We start from the raw sequence: 20,924 nt of genomic DNA on the forward strand, positions 1-20,924 counted from the left end.
TTAATTGTGTTTTCATAAAAATAAATTACTTTTCATAACTCATGTTGTCTCCCTTTTTGCCCCAGTCTTAATCCAGCCTGTGACAGATCATAAATAAAGTGCAGTAAGTTAAGCAGAATTCAATAATAACACTAGATAAAATAATGTGAAGAGTACAAATAAATTTAATAAAATCTTTGGCCAAACGTTTCTATGTCATTTAGTTTTTTACAGTTCTTTTCAGTTTTTGTAACACAGGACACGTACAAAGTCAGTCAGTATTAGTCAGTGTCAGGCGACAAATATATCATTCCAGATCCTAAAGCTTAATGTGGTTCATTTTCAGCCTCTGTTTTACTTTTGTAATGAAGCGAATGAAGTTTGCCATAAATATCTGCCTTAAAAATACATTGTTTTTACTGTGTAACTCAGATAGAACCTTTTGGAAGTCTATCTATCTATCTATCTATCTATCTATCTATCTATCTATCTATCTATCTATCTATCTATCTATCTATCTATCTATCTATCTATCTATCTATCCATCCATCCATCCATCCATCCATCCATCCATCCATCCATCCATCCATCCATCCATCCATCCATCCATCCATCCATCTATCTATCTATCTATCTATCTATCTATCTATCTATCTATCTATCTATCTATCTATCTATCTATCTATCTATCTATCTATCTATCTATCTATCTAAGGTAATAAAACAGAAATCATCACCATCATCATAATGAGAATGGATGAATATACCAGAAACATCTGTTTTAGAAGTGCAGTGTTTTTACTGTGTAACTCAAACAGAACCTTTAGTTTTTAGAATTTAGAATAAACTTTATTGTCATTGTACTCCATGTTACAATGAAACTGTGCACACACACACACACACACACACACACACACACACACACACACACACACACCCCAGTGCAATTCAGCATAAACAAGATAAAAACACAATAGTATATAGATAAGACTTAAAAAAATATAATGATAATAAAAATCTTAAAATAAATATTTAGACAAGACAGTTAAAACTTAAAAGCTTTAAAATTTTAAAAGTTTAAAAAAAAGTAGTACCCCAAGTTTACTTATTTAAAAGCCTTATAGCCCAGGGATAAAAAGTGTCTCTGAGTCGGTTTGTTCGGCTCCCCAGAACCCGATACCTCCTCCCTGAGGGTAGGGGGTTGAAGAGGCACCGGCCAGGGTGGGATGTGTCCAGGAAGATGTTCCTTGCCCTCTTCAACCCCCTAGAGTTCGCAATAAGTTCCTTATTTATGAAGTTAAATATAAACTAGCGTGTTGACCCGTGGGGAGCCATGAGTTCTAGATGATTCTATCATTCTGGGTAAGGCTATTGTAAGGCTCTTGTATTCCAAAATTACTGTCTCACAAAATATTGGTCCTATCAACAAGCCATTTTTGCTAGTCTCTTCCTTGACCAAAAATACATAAGTATACCAAAATACAACAGTCAGCGCTTTCCGGATTTTACGTGATGCCCGAGACACACACACACAGAGACCACTTCCCTTTTATAATATAGGATGCGCTTTACATACAAGCAATTTTGCACTAGACTGCAAATACTTTCAAAGTTACATCCATTGAAGATTAAAGAAAGAAATCGTTAATTATTCTTTTTAATTTGTCAGTATATACAGTATTTTCCATGTGGACATGCAACGCACACTGAAACTGACCCTCTGCTTTTCACCCACCACTAACTGAACACACATGAACACACTGCAGAGCAGGAGCAGTGGGCTGTCACGACAGGTGCCCAGGGAGCAAGCAAACTGTTGGCAGGGAGCCAGCCAACAATTTCTCTGCTGGTTGATTATTATTATTATTATTTTATTACCGTGTTAGGACTGAAACATATTGACTATGAGTGACTGGATGTCCAAATAAGAGAAACTAGACAGCTGAAATGTGCTTAGAGGTCTTATTTCTGTCTTCGTGCATAAGAAATCAATCTAAGTGAATCCCCAAAGGAACTTTGTGTTGGTAAATGACAGTTGTTCAAATGTACAAGATTTCAGTTCTGTTCAACATGTTGATGCTCATATGAACTATGTTTTCAGCTCAAAAATGTCCAATTTCAGCACAATTAATGCTATATTTTCATGTCACAAATGTTCAAGTTATATTTGACCTGAATTCACCTGAAAAACAAATATTCTATTCTTTTAGATTCCCCAGTTTTTCTTCCCAGATTCTCTCCTACATATCACATGTTTTATTTGTACAGGTTGAATCTGGAGTATGGTGCTGATCCATCCTGCTTATGTTACACCAATACATACATGAAGAATGGCACACAGCACTGTTTAAATCAACAGTTTTCTAATAATAAGCACTTTTATAAAGAAATAACAATTCTATATTGTTCTTTCCTCTTTAGTCTGATGATAAACTGTACAATAAATAATTCTGATCCTAGTTTTTGCACAGAGATCATTAGTGTAAACGGTGACATGGCTGCAGAGCATCAGTATGATGGGATCCACAACAACCATGTCACATCCGTCCACTGACACATTTAGTGTTTTTGTGTCAGCTGGTATTGTTTTAGATCCGCAATACTAACATTTATGAATAAGAGGAGAATTAGCAATAGTAAGTCTATAAGTTTATTCCTAATAAAGTACTGGTACTGACCAGAGCATCATGGGTAATGTCACGTCCGTCCACCAGCAAAAGTTTTCACATACACGTGCTATTCCAAATCCAATATTCATGAAAATAGAGCTTCCACTGTCAAAGAATATCAGTAGTCTGTGCACAAATGGATTAGCATTATTTACACACACTTCTATGCATTTCTTACAACTTTTTTTTTTTTTTTTCGACAAAATGGACACTCATTTGACCCTCTAAGGAAATTTTAGCCGTAGACAGCTCCGCTTTCCCTGATTTTAAAACATGCAGGTAAGATTCAAAAGTTGTTGAACTTATTTAGAATAACCATTTAGTCTTTGAGGGTTATGGGATATGTGTCACAGTCAGTAAGTGTGGAAAAGCAGAATATCCAAACCAGACATATCTGTGCATGTTTATTCTTCATATATTCCACCACAGGTTCACTGTAATAACATGTTCAGCCGAGGGGTGAGGATGTTCAGACAGGCCACTTGTTACTTCCGGTCTGGATCAGAGTGGGAGGCTGACCCCGTGTCCTTCAGGCCCACTGTGGACCGTGGGAGCCAAAGTGCCCGTTTCATCACCGTACCCCTCGGAGACCGCACAGCCAGCGCTATCAAGTGTCGGTTCCACTTCAGTGACCTGTGGATGCTGTTCAGTGAAGTGGCCTTCCAGTCAGGTAGGGTGGCAGTGGGTGTGGGTGTGGGTGTCGTCATCCTGTCAACACCTCATTAATTTATAATAATTTCATAATGTAACTCATGTTAGGTTTGCTGTTTGTAACTTAGAATTTCTCCTGAGGTCTATTTCCATCATACTTAGTAGAATTATATATTAACTACTGAAACTGTTATATGAGCAAAATCTCACTTTAGAACATTAGTTGGTTGGTTGATGTATTTATTTCAAATGTTAATGTCAAAACAGAAGAAAATAAATAAACAAAACACTTAAACATAAGACATTGGACTTATAATATGAGTTAAAAAGCCTATATTATATTCAGATATTTATATCGGCCATTAACTATTTGCTCATTTGCACATATCAATAGCATAACAAGTTTTTATTATGAAACACTTCTGATCCTACTCTACAACTCCGACGCCATTAATTAACACTTTTCACTCAGTAACCTTCAAACTAGCATGTATTGACAGTAAGTAAAGAAGTTGTACAAGAATTTACATAGAACTTAATCAGTCGGTACTTGTGTTTTATGAATAAGAATTAGTCGTCTTTATTGAAGTGTTGTAGGTAAGCTTTGATTTATTGATGTTGTTGCTTATACTTAATAATTGAAGCCGTAGTCATAGTAATGAATGTATGTATACAGCACGACTGAGCCCAAAGCAAATTTACATTATATCCTGATTATATCCATCCTTCCATTTTCTGAAGTGTTTATTTGTCATGAGCCAGGGTCTATCCTGGCTATCTATTGGCAAAAGTGGGGTACATCCTGGATTTTATTGCCAGTTCATCATAGACCTTGTATTGCAATTGTATAGAATATTTTCTGAAAAAAAAAAAAAAAGTAGAATGACCAGATCTTAACCCATAAAGACCCAAATATCCACTGGGAACCAAAACCATCAACTGATCTAAAATGTTTAATAACTTTAAAACCACTAATCCTATCAATATGTTGAAAATGTGGTGTAAAATGCAGTTATTCATCTTTTCATGGTCTTGAGATACGACCCATTTGCACATTCAGAGGCTCCGAAGTGAACATGGAAACACCGTCGTCTTTTTCAACACTAATTCACCAGTAAAACCCATGGAGTTGGATCAATGACAGTGGATGGACACATTTGATTTATGTTCAGTTAATGATAGATTTGCCTGAAAAGTCACTTTTTTCTGAAGTTTTCTTTGTTTTTGGTACAATAACCCTCAAATGTAATCTCATCATGTTCAATAAAGTACATGATCTGTAAATTTAATATAGGAAAATACCTGATTATCACTGAAAGAATGCAACATTTAGAGGATAATATTATTAAATATGGTGATAAATCACTTAAGAAAGGTTAAATAGAGAGAAAAGTTCATTGGGGAACTGCTGGAAAAGTAACACTGGGTCTTTATCGGTTAAAAAGGATTCTATAAATTTAAACTGGTGAAAATAGCACAAAAAACTAATGGTAAATTTGCACAGCACTTGTAAATGGGAATTGCATGACCAACTGTGAGGTCAAGTCACTAATATCATAGTGTAGTTATGCCATTTGGATTGATTTAAGTCAAGGAATATTAATTTGTTCTTTATGCTAACACGAAAAAAAAAAAAAAACTATATGTCATCCAATATTTCATGCCTCTCCATATCAGAGATGCCTCCTCTCTGTTTTTAAATCCCTTCTTCAAACCCATCTTTTCTCCTTGGCTTTTGAAACCATGTGAGATATTTGAAGGTACTATCTTTATTCTGTTGTTTTTATTTAGTAGTGGTTTATTGTTCTTATTTATCTATTTTATTTATTTTGTTATTTTAACTTGTATGGCTTTTTAATCTATCCTATATTTTATTCTGTTATTTGGGTTTTATTTATTCTTCTGTATAGCACTGTCTTTTCTTTTTTGTACAGTTTCTGTGTCTTTAAATCAATTCTGTATTTTATTCTTCTATTTTGGTTTTAATTATTCTTCTGTACAGCATTTTGGTTCACTGCAGTGTTTTTAAAGTGCTTTACAGATAAAGTTGGATTGGATTGGATTGGATTGGATTGGATTGGATTGGATTGGACCCAAAACCAGTCCAAAAACACACCATGTACAGTTCAGCTAGTGATATTATAGTCTATAGTCAGCACTCACTCACTCACTCACTCACTCTTTCTTTTTCTTCTTTCGTGGATTTTATGATTCCAATAGCATGTCATCATATAAAGGGTGAAGTCTTCAGTCACACATCTAGTGTCAGGAGGGTTTGTGGTTTATCACGTACTTTCGTTTATATCAAAATCAAAGTGTCCTGACAGCGCTGATGGTAATCAGGCTGCTATATAATAACTTCAACTCATAAAAGGGCAATCACAGAGTTGAAGATGATGCCGCATGAATTACAGTCAGTTACCAACCAATCTGTTTTTAATTAAATTACAAATGCACTCAGCCTCCTCTGGAGACTCATTGTTTCAACTGCTGTGTGATGCTGGTATCACACAGAGCATCAGTGGCAGAGTTCTACACCCACAGAGTAGGAAAGAGCACTATCGCAGGTCGTTCATCCTCACTGCTGTCAGACAATTCAACACAACAGCGTAACCCTGTCATGTATGTGTCTCATCTGAACTGTCTGACATTTTGTAGTTCCACTCAGTTGTAAATATGTATATAGTCTGTATAGTTTGTAGTACTATTATTAGTATTATTATTGTTTTTGCACTATCTTTTTGCATGTATATAATTTCTTGCATGTTATTCTGTTGCAGCCTTGACCATCGAATTTCCCCATTGTGGGATCAATAAAGTCTAGTCTAATCTAATCTGATCTAATCTAATCTAATCTAATCTAATCTAATCTAATATAATATAATATAATATAATATAATATAATGTGACCTTACCTAACGTAACATAACATAACATAACATAATATAATATAATATAATGTGACCTAGCCTAATCTAATATAATATAATATAATATAATATAATGTGACCTAGCCTAACCTAATCTAATCTAACATAATATAATATAATATAATATAATATAATATAATATAATATAATATAATATAATATAATATAATATAATATATAATGTGACCTAATCTAATCTAATATAATCTAATATAATATAATATAATATAATATAATATAATATAATATAATATAATATAATGTGACCTAGCCTAATCTAATCTAATCTAATATAATATAATCCAATATAATATAATATAATATAATTTAATATAGTATAATGTAACCTAACCTAATTGAATCGAATCGAATCGAATCGAATCTAACATCTAATGTTTATCATCAGTGCTGATAGATAATGTTTCTGCAAATCCCAGATACCTTCAGCGACATAAATAACATTTTAAAATTGGTTTTAATCCAATATGCTTCATCCCTGTCTGTGTCACTTTAGCAGCTGTCAATTATTTTCATGGACACTTCGTTTATTGTGTTTAAGGTTCAAAATAATGAGAAAGCAAAAGACGCAAAGTTCATGGAAGCTGGTTTCTGATTGTGGGGGGCTGTGAGTGTGTGAATCTCTGCTAATCAAAGAAATCTAATTTAAGGGTTTTTGTTCTCTGCAGTTTTCATTATGTTCCATTCTGTGTGCGAAAATGTAGAGAAAAGCCTGAAACTCTGGAAACTCTGATGCAAAACAAGGGCAAATTGCATGCAGGTGCAACACGTGTCACCAGCGCAAAATCTTCTGTGAATAGGTTCGTAAAGTGGAGCAGATTGCTGCTGCAAATGGAGCTCAATTTATGGTGTAGTAAGTGGGTACAGTGCATTCTTTGTGGATTTGACCCTTTCCAAATCACCACCAAAGACAGACTTTAGTCATTGTGGACAGTTGGTATTTTTACATAAGAATAAGCCATATTTATTAAGACTATTAAACATGACCTCATTAAGGTCAGTGTGATGCTTTCATGGCTTAAGATATGTAATGTGTTATTAATTGCATTTTAAGATCCTTGCATCCAGTCTGACATTTCCTCTTTTATCTTTCCTTATCTATTTCTTCCTTTTCCAGGCTCAGCGGTGTACAACACATCTCTGACTCCACGCAAACATGGACATCCCACAAACACACCAGGTGACAACATCTAACAGCTGAATTCACCCTATGACTTACTTCTTAAATTAGTGCATGTAAAAAGAGAGACAGACTGGTTTGATATGCTTCAGGGAATAGAATAGAATAGAATAGAATAGAATAGAATAGAATAGAATAGAATAGAATAGAATAGAATAGAATAGAATAGAATAGAACAGTCTTTATTGTCATTGTAACATGAAACATGTACAATGAAATTAAAAAGTGTCCACCAGTCAGTGCATAATAAAAACAACAACAACAACAACCCAGACACAAACATCACAATAGTAAATAAATAATTATAACAACAAACAAACACACACAGCCATTCATTCAATCATTGCACAGTCTCCATCACTGTATATATGTGTTGTGTTACAGATTGCTTTTTATGGCATTGAGGGTGGTTATTGCTGTTGGGTAAACATTGTTTCTGAATAGAATTTTGACTTGTTTATGGCAGAAAACACACATGTAATTGGTATCATTAAAAATAGCTGCATCCCATTTAGGTGAATCATTTCAAACCTTTGGCGCCGTGCATGCTGGGTCGGTTGGAATATCCTCGTAGCGAAGCGAAATGGAACAGAGCCGTGGTTAATCAATAACACCTCTGCTTTGCATGTGGAAATGTGTAATGAAGAGAAGGTCAAATGATGTGGTGGGAGAGTCAACATGAACTGACTCTCGTTCTCATTTTCTTATTCGCAAGGACATTTCGGAACATTTATATAAAGAGACTTAAATCAGAGTTTAATTAATGTGAATTGGTTTCATACATCAACATTTTTACAGGCCTTAAGTGCAAGTTATAGCAAATTAAAATGTGGTTTAAAAGTCTGGCTTTTTTGGTTAAACAGTGCCCCCTTCTGATTATATTTGACATTACAGATCCTTAAAAATAACAGGCTCCTGCTGCTGCTATCCTTGCAAATAAACATCAATGGGATTAAAATTTTAGGATTTCAGAATATAATAGGAGCTTTATTCGATTCAGACAAATCTGTCTCAAGGATCGGCTCTTATTTGGTCCATTAGGGGATGATCCTACTCACAAAGTGGATGACAGCAACACCCGGATCCTGATTGGCTGCTTGGTGGCCATCATCGCCATCCTGTTGACAATCATTGTCATCATCCTGTGGCGACAGGTCTGGCAAAAGATGCTCGAGAAGGTACGAAGACCTTAAAGTATTCAATATGATCTGATCTATAGTACACTGGAAAAGTCTTTGGGCACCTCTGGGTTTGTTGTTTGTCCAGGGTTGGAATGAACATACATACTTATTTCTCATCCTGTTTTCTTCAGATACAACAAGAACATACAGTTAAAAGCACGCACAGCTTTAAAAGACTGGAAAAACTGAACTGAATGCATTCTAAAAGTTAATGTCACCATTTATTTTGACCTCTGACCTCATGACAAGAAGTAGCACAAACAATTAGAAACATCTGACATGTGTTGAATGAAAGCTGGTATAAAACAACAGAAAATTAATGCAACAAATTGCATATTGTCTGAATAGAAGTATTAACAGTCACACTGAATACTACCACTTTGATTTAGAGAAGCTGTTTTTCTCTTAACCCATAAAGACCCAAACAGCCACCAGCATCCAAAAGCATCTACTGTTGTAAAACATTTAATACCTGTTGGTCCACTAATCCTATCAATACATGTAAATAAATGGGGTAAAATACAGCTTCTTAGATTTAAATCTCATCAGATATGAGCCATTTGGATGTTCAGAGGCTCCATAGTTACCATGGAAACACCATCATCTTCTACAACATTGATTCACAGTAAAACCCATGGATTTGGATCAGTGACAGTGGATGGAGACACTTGTTTTGCGTTCCGTTGTTGGTATTTTTGTCGAAAAGATCATTTTTTTCTTCAGTTTTTGATGTAATAACCCTCAAAAATCTGAGCTTTTATGAACATCTACATGATCAGCAAATTGAATATAGAAACATACCTGATTTTCACTGAAAAAAAAAAAAAATACAAAGGATAATATTATAATAAATGGTGAAAAATCACTTAGAAACGGTTAAATAGAGAGAAAAATTTACTTGGGAACTGCCACCAAAGTAGCACTGGGTCTTTATGGGTTAAACATTTGTTTTAACTGCTGTACATACTTCACATATATCAGACTGTACCTTAATACAGAGACTAAGAAATGCATATGTGTGGTCATTAGAACTAAAGATTCAAGATTTCGTTTATTATCATTGTATACACAGGATACACAATGAAATTCTGATGCACCTATAAAAAATGGTACTTCTTGAGTAAAAAAAAAAGGAAATATACAATGCAAAAAAAAATGTAAATAGCAAAAGCAGCAAAAACAGTAAAAAAAAAAAAAAAAAAAGACACACATTCCACACACTCCTATTCTGTCACAAATTCACACTTTCATACTTAGTTAAAGTGCAGATGACAGTGAGAGCTAAATAAAGTGGTTATTACACATGTTAGATTTTCATTATTACACATTGCTGATTGTGATATTAATTAATCCATACAGACCCAAACAGCCACCAGCGACTAATACCATCTACTGAACTAAAGTATTTCATACTTGTTGATCCACTAATCCTATCATTACAAGTAAATATTTGCAGTAAAATACACTTTGTCATCTTTTCATGGTCATCAGATAAGACCCATTTGGACATTTAGAGGCTCCGTAGTTACCGCGGAAACACCGTCATCTTCTACAACATTGATTCACCAGTAAAACCCATGGAGTTGGATCAATGACAGTGGATGGAAACACTTGGTTGATGTTCAGTTAATGTAATATTTTGTTGAAAAAGTCACATTTTCTTCATTTTTCACTGTTTCTGATTATTATGACAGTCAACTTTAATATAAGCTTTTATGAACTTTACATGATCAGTGAATTAAATATGGGAAATAATATAAATAAATGGTGATAAATAACTTAAGAAAGGTTAAATAGAGAGAAAATAGAGTTTTTATGGGTTAATGTTGATAAGCCAATAAATATTTTGATGGCCTTGGAGTTTTGCACAGTATCAAGGTAAAACAGAACAACACTTGATTGTCAAGGCAGGATGCTGAAAAAAACATACAGATAAATGTTTTCTTTTTTTTTTTTCTTTTTTTTTTTTTTTTACTCCCTGGAAAAATGTCCAAATAAAAGAGGATACACAAGCAAAGGTGTCAGAAAAATGGGCAATGATGACTGGGAGTACAGTTGGTGTCGGCTGCTGCCTTATCGGTACAGACAGCTGCCTGTCAGCCAGCTGAGCCCATAAAAAAAGAAAAAAAAAAAAAAATGAGGGAAAAAAAAAAGATAAATGTTTTCATAATCCTCTTATGACTGTAATTTTGTTGATAATACAGAGACTGTGCATATGTGTGGTCATTATAACTTTACTAAACTAACAAACCTGATACTGGCCTCGGACATTTGCACAGTTCTGTATGTTTGTGTTGTTCTAATGAAAACAGATTTGCATTCCAGTCTGATTTCTCCTCTTTCTGACTCGGTCTTAGGCGTCTCGTCGTATGTTGGATGATGAACTCACAGCTCGTCTTGCCGTCCAGACCCAGGCCTTCTCCTTCCATCACTCGTCTCTGTCCAGCGAAGGCGGCTCCACCTCAAACTCCACCTATGAGAGAATCTTCCCCCTCTGCTCCGACTACCAGGAGCCCTCACGCCTCATCCGGAAACTACCTGAATTCGCACAGTCCACTGAGAACCTCGGTAAGACAATTGTAATCTGAATATATCTCTATTATACTTTCTACTGCACTACAGCTTTATTTACATTTACATTTATGCATTTGGCAGATGCTTTTTTCCAAAATGACTTACAGGATTAAAACCAATCAAATCAATCAATCAATCAAAATTTTATTTATATTGCACCAGATCACAACAAAAGTTATCTCATGACACTTTATATACAGAGTTGGTCAAAACCAGACTCTAAGCCAATTTACAGAAACCCAACAGAATCCTCCAGGAGCAAACACCAGTGACTGGTGACAGTGGAAGGAAAAACTTCCCTTTAACAGCAGAAACCTGGAGCAGACCCAGACTCCTGAAGGATGGACGTCTGCCCCTAAAGAAGAAACTCTGATTTCAGCATCAAACCCCATTCTTTTTATTTAGAGCTGTGTCCAATGGTGAAAATAACAACAGTGCTTCTAACTTTTACCACTTTCTCACTTTCTTTGACTCTATAAGTTGTTTTTTAGCAGTTCTCATCCCATATATTTGTATAAATGTTTATATTTTGTTTAAGCTGGGGAAAAACGTAAAACGCTCTTTACTCTTACTTACTCTTACTATTTACTCTTCAGATTACAGTTTTTATGTCTCCTGTATCTCCAAATGTATTGATTTTTAATATTTCAGATAAACTAAAGTATTAAGTGCTCCTTTATGAGTTCCCCTGTTTGTTAAATTAAATAAATATCTAAATATTTTTAACTGAATACTCCCTCAAACAGATGCTTTCATAAGAACAGTTTGCAAATGTAACTCTGTTCCAAATTTTTCCTCATCTAGAAATATCAACGCAGATGTCTAAATTTACTGTGAATGAAGTTTGTGCCGCTTTGGCTCAGTCAGAATGTGTCTCCACACTGTAGATAGTCACATACATTTATGTACATGACAATAACTACAGGTACTTTTACTTATTTATTGGCCTTAAATAGAAATTTGACATTCTTTTTTGTGGTATTTTGTGCAGATTCGTACATATACTCCAGTACATCACTACATTTGTCCTTCAATTTTAGTCACTCCTTACTTTCCAAATGTGTTTATTTTTAGTGTTTGCGATAAATTAAGGGATTAACTGTTCTTTTATCAGTTGAGAAAAAAAATCTCTGCCTCCTTGAGCCAAATAAACTCTTTTAAAACCCTCCTGTAAACACTGTAGAATACAGATAAAGCTGGAAAGTGAAAACCTTTTTCCCCATCTTAAAAGAAATATAAAAATTTATACAAATATATGGGATGAGAACTGCTAAGAAACAACTTATAGAGTCAAAGAAAGTGAGAAAGTGATAAAAGTTAGAAGCACTGTTGTTATTTTCACCACTGGACACCAGCTCTAAATAAAAAGAGTTTGATGCTTTCCTCTTTAGGGGAAGTTTGAAGATGTAAAGCTTATTAAAATATAAAGTTATTATTTGGTGTTATTATTTTTGCTAAGTTGCTGTTTGTGGATCCATGGCTCAGACTAAACTGTGACAGTTCTTACCTCGTTTGGATGATTCCAAACAGACCTTTAGTGCAGCTATTTTTTATTTATTTATTTTTTTATTATTGACATTCAGCATCAGACATTCACATTCAGTACATCACATGTACATATAGTATACAGGGTGGGGAAGCAAAATTTACAATGAATATTTAGTTGTTTTTTCTCAGCAGGCACTACGTCAATTGTTTTGAAACCAAACATATATTGATGTCATAATCATACCTAACACTATTATCCATACCTTTTCAGAAACTTTTGCCCATATGAGTAATCAGGAAAGCAAACGTCAAAGAGTGTGTGATTTGCTGAATGCACTCGTCACACCAAAGGAGATTTCAAAAATAGTTGGAGTGTCCATAAAGACTGTTTATAATGTAAAGAAGAGAACGACTATGAGCAAAACTATTACGAGAAAGACTGGAAGATACTATTAAAGAAGAATGGGAGAAGTTGTCACCCGAATATTTGAGGAACACTTGCGCAAGTTTCAAGAAGCGTGTGAAGGCAGTTATTGAGAAAGAAGGAGGACACATAGAATAAAAACATTTTCTATTATGTACATTTTCTTGTGGCAAATAAATTCTCATGACTTTCTATAAACTAATTGGTCATACACTGTCTTTCAATCCCTGCCTCAAAATATTGTAAATTTTGCTTCCCCACCCTGTACATTTGTTGTCTGCTCTAAATGCCAGAATAATTTTTTTTTTTTTTGTCAAATAACCAAATAAAAGAGAGAGAGAAAAAAAAAGAGGAGAAAAAAAACTATGAACAGGTAAGGAGTGATCTTTTCCATTCAGTTAGTGCAGCTATTGACAACACAAACCACACAGAAAACATTGGGGATTTGTGGTTTTACTGTGACTGTTTTCTGTCTAAAAATAGAGCTAAGCTAACAGAGCTATATGTAAACTATTGTAAGCAACATGGGTGTGTGTACGAAGGAACAAATCAGTCAGAGCAGGTACAGGGTCTTCCTCATAACTTTTTAGTCAGCTCCAGTACAGTACAGTTGACTCCCTCATTAAACGCCTCTTTTTGAACAGCACCCCCCTAGGCGAAATCCCTGACAACAGAATATCAACTTAACCCTTTCATGCATAGTGGTCATTCCAGTGGACAGTTCTTCTCCAGCTGTTCTCTTGTATATTCATGGTTTGTGTTGTTTTAGTTCCGTATCAGCCAACACAGTGGATCATCCCATACACTGACACTCAGACCATTACTGTAACTTTGCTGTTCTTGATAAACCTAATCTGCTCCAACATGCTTGAGTGTAAATCAATTGCTCGTTATTGTTATTAGACTGTAATTAACAGTTTTTTCTCAAACAAAAAGTTGGGGTTTTTTTGTTGGTTTTTTTTGCATATTGTCTCCAGTATGTTAAAATGTGACATAACATCAGATTAGCAGCATTACATTAAAAAAAAAAAAAAAAAATCATAGTTTTCACACTGTACTTCAGTAAATACATGTGTTTTTTTTGCTTCAAAAATTAACCCTTTCATGCACGAATTATGAGAACCTTAGTCAAGATTTTTTTCTTCAGTGTTTAGCCATGAAAAACAAAATGCGATCGAGTTTTTTTTTTCTATGGAGTTACAAAAATATCCATGCATTTAATTTTTGAAGTAAAGAAACGTGTTTAAAACCCAATATCAGTGAGTGATATGACAACAATGAAATAAAAACATTTTTAATGCTGCTAATCTGATGTCTTCTCACATTTTAACATATTCTAATGCTAGTAATTACTCACTTCATGGAGATAATATGCAAAAAAAAACCTTCTTGTCTAACAAATAACAATTGATTTACACTCAAACATGTTAGTGCAGATCAGGTTTATCAAGAACAGCAAAGTTACAGTGATGAATTACAGTGTATGGGATGGTGCGTAAGCGTCCACTGTGTTGGCTGATATGGAACTAAAACAACAAAACCCATGAATATACAAGAGAACAGCTGGAGAAGAACTGTCCACTGGAGTGGACAGTGCATGAAAGGGTTAAACCCATGATGTCCAGCTGAGTGGACATTTTTACAACTCCATGAAAAATAGGTTCTTAAAAATGTTTTCAACTGCATTGTTTTTTCATGCCTAAAGAGGAATAAAAACACTCAAAAAAAAAAAAAAAAAATCTTGATTATGGTTCTCATAGTTCATGCATGAAAGGGTTAACATTACTGTAAACCTATATATGTAAATAATCATACAGTAATTATGTGAGGACATACTAATACCATGTCTGTATAACATCATCATAAACATATCTTTACTATTACTGTGCTTATGTTTAACTCAGAATATTCGCTTTTTATTTGCATTTCCCATTTTCACTCTTACACTATCAGCTGATGCAGCACGTGAAGATTAAAAAATACTGTTATTTCGATCAACTGTCAAAATAAGACGTTTCTATTTGAAGAAGAAAACTTGATGGTATCATAATACAGATGTGTGTTAACAGTCAGCTTTATACTGGAGTAATATAGTCTATAGATACATGGCATTGATTTATTGATGAGTTCAGTCGTCTTTAGTGTGTTCTGGTAGAGCACAGGTGTCAAACATGCGGCCCGGGGGCCAAATCCGGCCCGCCAAAGGATCCAGTCTGGCCCGTGGGTTGAATTTGTGAAATGCAAAAATTACACTGAAGAGATTAACAATCAATGGTGTCAAAATCATTTTAATTCAGGTTCCACATACAGACACATACAGTCTAATTAGATTTCAAGTGGGTCAGAACCAGTAAAATATGATCAGAATAACCTATAAATAATGACAACCCCAAATTCTCTCTTTGTGTTTTTCGATGTAAAAAAGTACAATTACATGAAAATGTTTACATTTACTATACTTGTTCAAAAAACGTGAATAACCTGAACAAATATGAACAAACGGAAATGTCTTAAGAAAAGTAAATGCGGTTTTACCAATATTCTGCCTTTTACTAAATGTTTTATGTGATTGTAATGCACATGTGTAAATGATAAACTGATAAACTGAGGAAGAATATTGTTAAAATTGCACTTGTTATTTGCAAGACAATTCAAGTTGTTCATGTTGTTCAGATTTTTAAGGAAACTTTGTAGATGTAAATCTGATTATAATATCATTTAAATTTTTCACTGTTATTATTTTACTGGTCCGGCCCATTTGAGACCAAATTGGGCTGAATGTGGAACTGAACTAAAATGAGTTTGACAGCCCTGTGGTAGAGAGTTTGGAATATCTGTACTAGATAGATAGATAGATAGATAGATAGATAGATAGATAGATAGATAGATAGATAGATAGATAGATAGATAGATAGATAGATAGATAGATAGATAGATAGATAGATAGATAGATAGATAGATAGATAGATAGATAGATAGATAGATAGATAGATAGATAGATAGATAGATAGATAGATAGATAGATAGATAGAGACTTTATTGATCCTTTGCAGGAAATTGTTTCGTTACTACAGCAGCAGTACAAGAAAAACACACTGACCCATCACGATGAACATCCCACAAACAACCAACAATGGAACGAATAAGCAATTCAGAATAAAAAGATAAATAAATAATAAATAGAGCCCCTTTAAGACTTGTTTTTAATTTGTACTTTACTGTCTGAATCCTTCCCTCCATTGCAGGACCGAACAGTTGCAGTAAAGGCCTCGGTCCAGACGCTGCCCCCCACTACGCAGAGGCAGATATCATCAGCCTTCAGGAGTCCTCAGACAGCAGCACCTACTCCATCACGGCTGTCAACATGAATCTGTTCGCTGGCACTGATTCGTCTATGAGAGAGTTCCCCAGAAACAAGCTCACATTCAAGGAGAAGCTGGGAGAGGGCCAGTTTGGAGAGGTATACCTAGATTTATACTGAAAGTCTGACTGAATTTGCATCAGGATTTTAGAAATACCATCAAAAATAGTCATTAGATTCCTTACCGTGTCCCTTCATGCCCATAATTTTGTTGATAAATCTCTTCGTGCTTTCGCTTTTTAAGATAAATAATGAAGGCAGTGGCAGTGCTATGTGAGTTTGAAGCCTGAGTGTGATGCCACTTAGTGATATTAAACAGAGCTGAACAGATGGGTTTACCCAGCGCCAAGTGGATGATGGAGTGACAAGGGACTCTTTAAAACACAGGTGCACTTGTGTGAAGCAGAGGACATGCAGGACTTCCTGGACGAGGACTTGTCCATAGAGGGAAACAGTGAGTCACCTCTACTTGTAGCTGTGAAAACATTGAGAGAAGATGCCAACAAGAACGCAAGGTAAGCAGCAGTAACTTTACCTTTATGATTTTAAAGAAAACTGTATTAGTTTCAATACTGTCTTTGAGTGTCCAAAAAAGCGCTATATAAGTGTGATGTATTATTATTATTATTATTATTATTATTATTATTGTATTGATCACTGGTCTATGAATAAAAAACCTCTAGAGTAAAACTAGTGAAACTTTACATAGTTTCAGTCACTAATAAAGAAAAATAAGTCAAATACTAGTTGGTTGTAGTTTCCAAGATACAGTTTGCCCAAAATGTGAAATTACAAGAATTAATAAAAGAATGGGTTTTATTCAAAAGGAATGTTTGTCTCAGATTCACTTCAAAACACTGTCTGCATATTACAGTACATTCACTGTCATTAGACTGGGTTCTTTCTAGTGGAAGCCTGGAAAATTGTAGGTCCTACTTTAACCCTTTGATGCATGAATTAGGAGAACCATAGTCAAGATTTTTTCTTGAGTGTTTTTATTCCTCTTCAGGTATGAAAAAAACTATGAGATTGAGTTGTTGTTTTTTTTAATTAACCTATTTTTCATGGAGTTACAAAAATTTCCACTCAGCTGGACACCATATGTATTTAAATGCAATATCAGAAAGTGATATACTGTGTGAAAACAATGAAACAAAAGCATTTTGATGCAGATAATCTGATGTTTTCTCACCTTTTATCATCCTTTAATACTAGTTCTTACTCACTTCATAGAGATAATATTTAAAAAAAAAACAAAAAAAAAAAAAAAACTTTTTGTTTAAGAAAACTGTTAATTACAGTCTAATAACAATCAGCATTTGATTTACTCTCAATCATGTTACTGCAGATTAGGTTTATCAAGAACATAAAGTTACAGTAATGGTATGAATTACAGTGTATGAGATGGTGCATAAGCATCCACTGCATTGTTTTTCAACCTTGGGGTCAGGACCCCACATGGGGTCGCCTGGAATTCAAATGGGGTCGCCTGAAATTTCTAGTAATTGATAAAAAAAACAAAAAAAAACAAAAAAAAAACCTTACTGAAGTGGCAAGGTTTCACTGTAAAAGGATCAACGTTATTCCAATGCAAACTTTGGTGCTGCTGGTGGTGAACCTCTAAATAAGACCCTCTTTCCTCCTCATTTCAGTTTAACCCCTTGAACACTGGTTTCAGATGCTTGTGGTGCAAGATTTTATCAGTTTGAGAAAGAACAGACTGTACCACACAACTGAAAAAGGGGATTGGGCGCAGTTAATGCAGTGTTCTTTAACCTTGGGGTCGGGACCCCACGTAGGGTCACCTGGAATTCAAATGGGATCGCCCAAAATTTCTAGTCATTGATAAAAAGAATTTTAAAAATTAAAACTTACTAATAAAAATTTACATTATATAACCTAAATGTTGTGTAAAATTAATGTTTATTTGCAACATATTATAGCAAACTATTACATGATCAAAAACAAATTGATTTTAGCAACAAAAAAAAAAAGTCTCTGCTTTGAATGTCTGGGGTCACCTGAAATTTGTGATGTTAAAATGGGGTCACGAGCCAAAAAAGGTTGGAAACCACTGGTCCACTGTGTTGGCTGATATGGAACTAAAACAACAAAATCCATGAATATACAGGAGAACCGCTGGAGAATAGCTGTCCACTGGAGTGACCAGTATGTATGAAAGGGTTAAAAGAACCTCCAGTTTTCCAGGCTTCTGTTTTGTTTGACTTCCTGATGAAGGCTTGAAGCTGAAACGCGTTGAAGTGTTTTTTAAGGTCTATACATGACCATGCCGTAAGAATAAAGGCATTTTAATGCTTAAAGAGTATGTATTTATTTCTCTGTGTTGTGCTACATGTGCATAATAAACATTTCATTCATTCATTTATGTTGTTACTGTTGTTGTTTGATAAAAAAAAAAAATGGTTGATTAACTACACAAATGCAGATTATTCTCCCTCTGGTTGTTTACATTTATCCAATCAGGCAGTAAATTACAACAGTTTCCTCCTGCTGTGTCACAGAAATGATTTCCTGAAGGAAATACGAATCATGTCACGTCTGAGGGATCCCAACATTGTGCGTTTGCTGGCGGTGTGCGTTGACACGGACCCCCTGTGCATGATCACTGAGTACATGGAGAATGGAGACCTTAACCAGTTCCTCTGCAATCTGTGGCTGAAGGAGGCTGATGAAGAGAAGCCGGAACAGGAGGAGAAGGAGGGGAAGAGTATGGTCAGGTACGCTCATATGTCATCATTAGATACAATAATATAAAAGTACAACTACTGCACATTTCACTTTTGTCTTTCTCCTTCTGCAGCTACAGTAAACTCATCAGCATGGCCGTGCAGATTGCATCCGGTATGAAGTATTTGTCTTCTCTTAACTTCGTCCACCGAGACCTGGCCACCCGCAACTGCCTGGTGGGTAAAAATTACACCATAAAAATAGCTGACTTCGGCATGAGCAGGAACCTGTACCGTGGGGACTACTACCGGATCCAGGGCCGAGCAGTCCTGCCTATTCGCTGGATGTCATGGGAGAGCATCCTGTTGGTGAGGAACTGGGAAAAGAGTGATATGACAAGGGACAATTTAAAGGAAAACAACAAAGGGATGAACATATTGAATGTACAGGGGTTGGACAAAATAATGGAAACACCTTAAAAAATCAACAAAATATAATTTAATATGGTGTAGGTCCGCCTTTTGCGGCAATTACAGCCTCAATTCTCCGAGGTATTGATTCATACAACTTGTGAATTGTTTCCAAAGGAATTTTAAGCCATTCTTCAGTTAGAATACCCTCCAACTCTTTTAGAGACGATGGCGGTGGAAATCGACGTCTTACTTGAATCTCTAAAACTGACCATAAATGCTCAATAATGTTGAGGTCTGGGGACTGTGCCGGCCATACGAGATGCTCAACTTCATTAGAATGTTCCTCATGCCATTCTTTAACAATTCTAGCTGTATGGATTGGGGCATTATCATCTTGAGGTGAAGCTGTTTCCATTATTTTGTCCAACCCCTGTAGATGCCTCCATTTAGTAGGAAAGGTAGGGCAAGTATATTTGTATAGACCAGGGCTGTCAAACTCACTTTAGTTCAGTTCCACATTCAGCTAAATTTGATCTGCAGTGGGCCGAACCAGTGAAATAATAACAGAATAATATAGAAATAATGTCAACTCAAAACTTTTCTCTATGTTTTAGAGCGAAAAAAGTAAATTTACTTTATGAAAAGGTTTACATCTACAAACTATCCTTTCAAAAGATGTGAATAACATGAACAAACTGAAAAAATAAGTGTAATTTTCAGAATATTACACCTCAGTTTATCATTTCCACATGTACATTATAACTTACAGATCAGAGTGGATCTACAAACACACAAAACATTTAGTAACAGACAGAATGTTCTTTAGATTTGTACTGACTTCTCTGAAGACATTTCAGATTATTCACTTTTTTTTTTTGCAAAATTATACTTTATTTTAGTGTAAATACATGAAAATATTTACATTTACAAAGAGAAAAATTTGGAGTTGTCATTATTTCTATGTTATTATGATAGTATTTTACGGAATCTCGCCTGCCTGAGATTAAATTGGTCTGAATGTGGAACCTGAACTAAAAGGATTGTTAATATCTTACTGTAATTTTTGCATTTCACAAATTCAACCCAAGGGCCGGACTGGACCCTGTGGCGGGCCGGGTTTGGCCCCCGGGCCACATGTTTGACACCTATGGTATAGGTAATTCGTACATATAGTATTTCAAAGTGCTTTAGAAAAGACAAATTATAAAAACATAGACAAGAATACAGATAGGTATATTCTTAAATAGAATGTAATAAAATTTAAATAGATAAAACAAGAGAATTGTGCAGATAATACCATTTCACTGGCATATGCAGAGATAAAAAGACATGTTTTCAGCTTGGACTTAAACATTGTCAGAATTGGGT

The 20,924-nt window shown here is 34.9% G+C and overlaps 1 protein-coding gene across 1 annotated transcript in view; it reads left to right on the forward strand.

The window, feature by feature from the left end:
- LOC115437818 (discoidin domain-containing receptor 2-like) overlaps positions 1-20,924 on the forward strand; it is a 60,904-nt gene that overhangs the window by 33,216 nt on the left and 6,764 nt on the right. Inside the window, exons 8-15 of the mRNA XM_030161169.1 lie at positions 3,078-3,318; positions 7,365-7,427; positions 8,469-8,605; positions 10,966-11,176; positions 16,340-16,554; positions 16,843-16,970; positions 18,978-19,193; positions 19,277-19,511. Coding sequence (XP_030017029.1) covers positions 3,078-3,318; positions 7,365-7,427; positions 8,469-8,605; positions 10,966-11,176; positions 16,340-16,554; positions 16,843-16,970; positions 18,978-19,193; positions 19,277-19,511 — 1,446 coding nt within the window. The remainder of the gene's footprint in view (positions 1-3,077; positions 3,319-7,364; positions 7,428-8,468; positions 8,606-10,965; positions 11,177-16,339; positions 16,555-16,842; positions 16,971-18,977; positions 19,194-19,276; positions 19,512-20,924) is intronic.

The sequence above is a fragment of the Sphaeramia orbicularis genome, chromosome 17 (assembly GCF_902148855.1).
Source record: "Sphaeramia orbicularis chromosome 17, fSphaOr1.1, whole genome shotgun sequence".
Classification (NCBI taxonomy): Eukaryota; Metazoa; Chordata; class Actinopteri; order Kurtiformes; family Apogonidae; genus Sphaeramia; species Sphaeramia orbicularis.